This window comes from Verticillium alfalfae, genomic scaffold (assembly GCF_000150825.1).
Source record: "Verticillium alfalfae VaMs.102 supercont1.3 genomic scaffold, whole genome shotgun sequence".
Taxonomy (NCBI): Eukaryota; Fungi; Ascomycota; class Sordariomycetes; order Glomerellales; family Plectosphaerellaceae; genus Verticillium; species Verticillium alfalfae.
In genome coordinates, this window is record NW_003315036.1 from 1945162 (window position 1) to 1952375 (window position 7214).

At 54.7% G+C, this 7214-nt stretch overlaps 2 protein-coding genes across 2 annotated transcripts; one reads left to right on the plus strand and one right to left on the minus strand.

Annotated features, from left to right (window-relative positions):
• Positions 1-285: 285 nt before the first annotated feature.
• Positions 286-1243, plus strand: VDBG_03100 (conserved hypothetical protein; the record flags this gene model as incomplete). Its single annotated transcript, XM_003006915.1, has 2 exons — positions 286-552; positions 604-1243. The coding sequence occupies 2 exons, from the start codon at positions 316-318 to the stop codon at positions 616-618; spliced, it is 252 nt and encodes an 83-aa protein (XP_003006961.1).
• Positions 1244-2815: 1572 nt separating this feature from the next.
• Positions 2816-6433, minus strand: VDBG_03101 (conserved hypothetical protein; the record flags this gene model as incomplete). Its single annotated transcript, XM_003006916.1, has 3 exons — positions 2816-5215; positions 5522-6235; positions 6359-6433. 3 exons carry the CDS (start codon positions 6431-6433, stop codon positions 2816-2818), a joined length of 3189 nt encoding a protein of 1062 aa, XP_003006962.1.
• Positions 6434-7214: the final 781 nt, after the last annotated feature.

The following is a 7214-nucleotide window of genomic DNA, read 5'->3' on the forward strand; positions in this document are numbered from 1 at the left end:
CCCCCACGCACTGACCTTGAAATTGATAAGCTGACAACGAACACAGGCGGCGGTATCAAGGACGGAACCTTCTATGATGTTTTCAACTCTGGTCTTGATGTTGTGGTTGAGAACTTTGTGCCCACAGTGACGTCGACTTCGTCGATACCTTCCGCGACTTCCACAGACGTCTCGAACGCTCCATCTACAACGGCTGGACAAGACGCCTTGACATCTGCAAGCAACGCCCCTGCCGAGAGCGGCAAGGCAGATTCTGGGAATGGCGGTCCTTCCATTGGCGGCATCATCGCGGGTGTCGTTGTAGGCGTGGTTGCCATGGCTGCTATTGCTGGCGCCATCTTCTGGTGGGTGCGTCGCAAACGCAACTCCGAGATCGAAGAAGAACACCGCCGCAACGCCGCGGTGAACTCTTTTATTGCCGGTGCGAAGCCCCCGAGCAGCAGCGGCGGTATTTCCATGACCGATTCTCGCATGGATCCCGGTTTCGCTCACCGCCGAATGAGCGACGGCAGCATCGCCGACAACCAAGACTATTCGCGCAAGATTCTTCGAGTACGTTTCCATAGCTTTCACAGTGTCAGAGAGACCAACTAACATGGCCAGGTAACCAACGCATGAGAGAGCGCCATGCCAGTCACGACGAACGACCTCTGCCCGTGATCACCTCACCACAAATACACTCATTTTCTCGGCATTTTAGGCGTTTCTGATGTTTCTCTCGCTGGTTTTACTTTGGGCGGCTTGATCGCCGAGGCGATACGAGCACGGTGTTGATTTGTATTTTCTCGTCTCATCTGTCTTGTCACGGTGCAGGGATATCCATCAGCTCGAGGTTTACGACGGAGGTTCATTTGCGAGTTGGATTTTCTTTTTCGAAAACGCACCATTACCGCCATCCAACCCACCCAACGGACACCGAGCAACAATTACGCCATCCACTCCTTCATTTTCCCAGTCTACAGCTCTTATTCTTTTTAGACCTTCAGAGGTATACCGGGTGTCTCGAGACACCCTTCACCCATCGACTCATGGCACGGCCCATTGACCACCGGTTTCTGGTTCATGGACAAGGCTATCTTTGTACATGAACAGAGGAAGGTGATCGCTGGCCGGGCCTCCTACATACCTACACATACCTGTTTTACGATTTTCGGATGGATCAGAGGGATCAGAGGTGGAGATGGAGTACTGCAGCACGGACGGCTGAGGGAGTCTCGTGGCGTGTATAGATAGAGTGGCCCCCGCAATCTCACCGGCTGAGCCACGGATATACTGCGGTTGTCCCAGTCCGACGTGAGGGGGGAGGAGCTCATGTGTGCTGGGCTTTTGGGATTGGAGACGAACATGTCCGGCATCCGGGGCAGGCTGGCTCGCGTTGGATGCTGTGCCGTTGGGGATGCGCTGGCAGGCGTGTGGGTAGCTCGGTTTACGTAGAGCTACGCATTGTAATCGAGCATAAAAGTGATCAGAACTCATCGCCGCAAATTGGTGCGTTTCCTAGTGTTCCTAATCCCAAGGTTCTACAAGAGTATCTTGTCATTTACTTTCGGGGATTTCAGAGCCGTCACGGCAAACGCCAAGGCCCCGTAAACGCGGTCATGGTGAACGCAGCCCAAGCGACAACGATTTTCCAACAACAAATAAAGCCATACATCAAATCGAGCCAGAGAATCACAGGAGCTCTCCTCACCCGAATCCACGGTTCGGGGATGACCGACCGGCCAAGAACCTGGGAACCGAGGAGGGCCGTGTGGGTTCGCGGGGGAACCAGCCGAGACGGGTGTGCTCAGATGCGCCAACAAGTGCCGTTCCCTGTGCTGCGTTCAGGTACAGCGTTGGTGGGGGGAGTGCGAAGGAGGCCGCCCCCCTCTCTCATTGTTCCTCGCTGACCACCTTCCTACTGGCCGTTTGGCTGTCTAAGCTAGCTGGGAACCCGTCTTGGTCACGGGGGCGACGGGCAGCAAGTTACACAGACTTGAAGGGGGGGGGGGCAGACCGTTTGGGTTTGGGCGGTTTCGATCGGTTCGGGCAAGACCCCCTGACGATCACGGTGCGATTTATCCTGGTGTGTGTGTGTGTGTGTGTGTGTGTGTGTGCGGATGAAGGCTCCATTTTTCCAATGATTGGGCGTTGGCACTGCCACTTGGGTTCCTGGGTTTGGACGAGGGATGGCTGCATCGCAAGGCGCGGGCTTGTATGTCGGGTAGCTTGAAGCAATTGGACGAGGAGGCTATGCTGTGCCAGGGAAAGGGTGTAATAGTACTTGAATACTTGGTTTGTGCGAGGGGTTTGGACGTGTGGGTTCCGACCGCCAGGTTTTGTCTCATGGCCTGGGGTCCTGTTGCAGTGGTCGTGGGGGATGACGTTCACCCTGCCACATATAGGTCCAGAAGGGGTCTTGTATTTCCTTTTTTCTCAGTGCTGGTCTTTGGTTTTATGCTCAACCTTGATGCGGAGATGAGCGATGAGCGTGCCTGTTGTTTCGCGCACCGCCCAGGGAGTCGGCAGGATAGACCGATCGTCGGGATTCAGATCGCGTTCGGCGGTGATCTCCAGGTCGTTGCCGTATCAGTCACTGCAGACTCTCAATTTGACTCAGGCGGGGGTTATACACGATCAATTGCAAGTCTGTTAGGTGAACGTCTCCTCATCGATCTCCTATGCTATTCCATGCTGCTTCAAGGCCTTTCAAACCGACGGCAACGCTGGCTTCATCATCTTTAACCATTCAAGTCGTGATACGTCTCATCAAGCATTCGTAGAATCATCCCTAATCTCCACAGTGATCTGTATGCCAGGTTCCAAAGAGCACACTCTACTGCAGCATCGGCGCACACTCGCCTCGGTGAACCCGCCAGTCCTTCTTCTGACACTCGGCGCTGCAGTACTTTGCTGTCTGGCATCGGGAGCACTTCTTGAGCGGCCCACCCGTGCCCTTGGCCTCGGTCGCGCGACAGTTGCTGCAGCGCTCCTTTGCGGGGACGTCTTCATTGCTTGCCAGCGAGCGGAATCTGTCAAAGTCAAATACGTCTTCGACCAACGACACGGCGAACGTGGGACTGATGGCAACGCGTGTCGCGTGCTTTGCGCCCTGTTCCCAGTACGGTACGCCGACAAAGTTGTCAGGGAAGCGACCGGCGCCGCAGGAACAGAGCACCGATTCACCAGGCTCAACGGAGAGGGGAATCTTGCCAGACTCGGCGTATTCACAGGACTTGTTATGAGACCAACTACGTCCCCGCTCAGCCAGAGCAGGCAGCGCCCTCTTCCACAGGACGAGCTCGTCATCGTCGACTGTGATAGAACAGATTTCCAGGGTGCGCAGGGTCATCAGGAAGTCGCCGACGTCGCCGGACGTGATAATGGATATGGTCAAGGGGAGAACGGCGGCATCGAGGACGATCGAAGAAGAGGCGCCGTCGAGCCGGAACGCCGAGACAAAGAGAAGCATGTGGATCCCGCCGCGGTCAGGATGGTCAATGGCAAAAAGCCCCGTCTGACCCCCCTGTAAGCCAGAAGCGATCATGAAAATGGTGAAGAGAGACTCCTTGAAGTTAAGACGAGCAGATGCCGACTTGACCCCTCCCTTTTGCGACGCTTCGCGAGCCTGTGCCTCCCGCGGTGAGAATTGCGCAGACGTCAGAGACGTGAGCCATCCAAGTGACTTCTTGTCAGAAAGGTTCAGGATGGGCAGGCGATCGAGGGCAAGATGGGGAGAATTCAATGTGACGGGAATCAAGCCGAATTTGACGTCCTGGGCGGCCAGCGATGGATACATGAAGTCTGTCAGGGCTGGTAGTGACAGAGGCTCTCCAAAGGGCACTACGGCTTCAACATAGCCCGACTTTCGAGCGACGCGCGTCCGTCCATTGCGTGAGTCAACCGGGACTGGAAATGTCATGGGTAGAGCCACGTTAGTGTCAACAAAGACAAACTCCACCGTGAACGGTGACGCCTGACGAAGCTTCACAGCGGCTTTGTCTTTGAGAAGCTTTTCAGCTTGCTGGGGGAGTTGGCTCAAGCGGCCAACTATACTGGTGATCTTGCCGCTCAAGTCAGTCTCGGCCATGAAGCGCGACTGTCCACTAATACCAGGCGTGCCGGTTGAAATATCAAAATTTCCTGGCCCTGCACAATACACTGGGTATATTTTCTGACCAGGAAGATACTTCGTGACGAAGACATGCTTGACTGCGTCCAATCGTGCCTGGAACACCAGCATTTCCGGGCCGAGAACTGGAGAGTAGAAAGCTAGACTTTGAGGATTAACCTGAACCTCAAGCCCGATCAAGGCCGACTTAGGTTCGGCTTGGAGCGCACCAGTGGGGACATAGAACGAGGCAATCAGCGGTGCATTACTGGACCACCCGTTCTCATCCTGATCTACGTGCACACGGAAGCCGTCTTCTGTCGCCAGGCCTGAAGTGCTGACTGTGCCAAAGTTCAGATGTACGTCACCAAACGTGTTGTGCCACTGGCTGGCGGCAGTAGGACTAGATCTCAACGATCCCATGAATGTCGGTGCAGAAAGCCTAGCCTCTGGTGAACTGCTGTACAGTCGGGACACTTCTGCACGCGGAATAACCAACGTAACAGCCACGACTTCGGGGATTTCGGACCAGGCGGCAAATGACCCAGCAGATGGGCTGCGGCGAATTGCGCTGCGAAGCCAGTCGGGGGAGAAGAGGTTGTGCACGTGGAAAAGTGAGCCCCTCTCTTGAGCATGTTGGCTCGTGAATCCGAGAGCCTTGTCCGCTCGAATCATTTTATCTAGTTCCATGCAGATCTCTGTAATGTCTGTGACCAGTGTTGACTTCCTAAGAAAATTGAGCAGTGCCATGAGGCTGCCGCGGTGAAAGTGAGTAAAGACAGAGGTCGGACCGTACTGTGAGCTATCAGGGCCATTTAGTGTTAGCATCGCCATCGGGTTTTCGTGTGCGAACATCTTCAGGTACATCTGAAAGACGATCGCGGCAAGCTCTCGAGGCTGAATCTGGACACGGACGGAGGCATGGGTGCCAGACAAGCTTCCATTGTGTTTCCAACTGATACGGCTGTGAACCTGGACAGGGCTGGTCTTAGAGGCGCTCAGCCCAAGCATTACTTCTTGCAGCGTCGAGACGGCTGTGGCGTTCGTCCAGTATTCAACTGGACTAACGCCTAGGAGCAACGAGACAGTGGGAGCATGGCCGCAAAGGAGGTTGTCGAGGATTTCCTGATCAGAGGAGCTTGAGCCTTTCAGCAGTGTTTCTGTAGATAGCGTCGCCCACGGCTGCAGAGTTAGGAGTGGTATGAGGGACACCAAGAGGTTCAGGGTACCGACATGGTCGCTAGGTTGGACGTATCAATGACATCGAATACTCTTGGAACACCCGGTTCGACGTTCAACTCGAGCACGCGCGAGTCGAACTGTCGCTGTACCAGCCGGCTGGAGGAATCTCGAGACTGCGACGGATCGCAGAAAGGCAAATACATCCACAGAAGCAACCTCACAACAAGCGACGGGCCTTCAACATGGCACTGCAGGCAATAAGCCAAGCTTAAATTGGGCCTTTGCCGAAGCCACTGCCTTGAACTTTTCATGAGCGTATTCGGGACGCAGCGGTGACGCCTCGGCCAGGGGCGCATAGCCCGTGGCGAGGTGGAACCCCAGAATGGGATCAGTGCCATAGTGAAGGGCGACTTGCTCGGAAAGAGAGGCTGCGATCATGGGGTTGGGAATGGATGGTGCATCGAAGCCGGTGGTTCCGTGCTTCCAGTAGTGCTTGTATTCTTCAACAACGTCTTGTTGTACCGCAGTCAATATGGGTGCTGCAGAGCGCATAGCAGTGGTGACGAGGGGCAGCCCGTTTTCTTTGCTTCGGAATCGTAAGGCCATGTCAGCCAAGGACCGTTTGAGGTGGCTTTGGAAAGTTTCTCCCTGTGCAGAGTCGGGTTTCGTGGAAGCGGCTGCAAACTTGAGCCAGACCGCTCGAACGTCATCCAGCGTACCCTCGTCGCTGAAAGGAAGCATACTGCCATATACACTTGACTTCCAAGCCTCGAGGCCCTCGGAGGACGCGACCAGCTTTTTGGATTGTGACGACAGGCATTCCATATCCGACCCATCAAGATAAAGATGATAGTACATGTTCCAGAGCGAGCTGCTGTCAAGGTCATCGCCATGATCGATGATGAAGGAAAATAGAACAATGTTGCGGGCTGAAGGGCTGTTAGAAGACGATGCTCGGTATCTCTACTTGTTAGTAAGGGCGTACCTAGAATGCTGGGCTCAGTGTCACAGCAGGTGATGTCGAGTTTTCGGGGGCCTGAAACTCGATCAGTCCAATGCCGCAATAACAGATGAGGGCCAGCATACATGATTTTTCCTGCATGTAAGCAGTGAAGAGGATGTTGCGTGTATCACCACAGCCAGCAAGGAGAATATTGGCATCCTGGCCTTGTGGGATCGCACGGGTGAGGCTGATGGCGGGTGTGTTGCCAATGGGATAAAATTGTGCCGTAGCACTCGCGACTGAAGGAACAAGCATCGTGCTGACGCCTGGAGCTATCTCTCGCAGTAGGTGGGATGGGTCAAAGTGCAACGACCTGAAGCTGTTGGAGGTGGAGTGTACTCAGAATGAGTATCGCCAATGCTGGCCCTCAGTCGTGGCTGCCCTCTGGAAAGAACCTCTGTGTCGAGCGATCCGGACATGAACCCGATGAACCAAACAAGCGGCGGTGCACGAGTTGCCCCCGAAATCGTTTTGGCTTGAGTAGCTTCTTCAGGAAGCTGCAATTTATAGCACAAAATTTGTCGACCTGTATCTGGGGTTTGGCCAGCCAGAGTTCTTTGACACCGCCAAGTGGGTGTTTGCTAGGCACCCTACCTCAGGTGGTGCAGGTGAAGGTGCAGCTGGGCGGCGACTGAGCGAGCAAACGACACAAACGCACAGACCCGACGAGCTGTCCAGGACCCACTTTGGCATTTCCTCTGTTCGCGATGCTCGTCGCGTTTGGTTTTTGAAGCCTCGTCCAAACCACATCCTGCCATAACGGCCAGCTCCATTGCCGCACCTTCTCCATCCCTTTACGGATCCTGTCGGTTTGATATTACTCTCAACCGATCCAGCGACACGTACCCGGCAATTCGCTAACGGACGGGCATTCCTGCCTTCGCCTTGTCAACTAGTTGTCCCTTTAATCTATGATTGGGAAGGAAAGCCACCACGAAT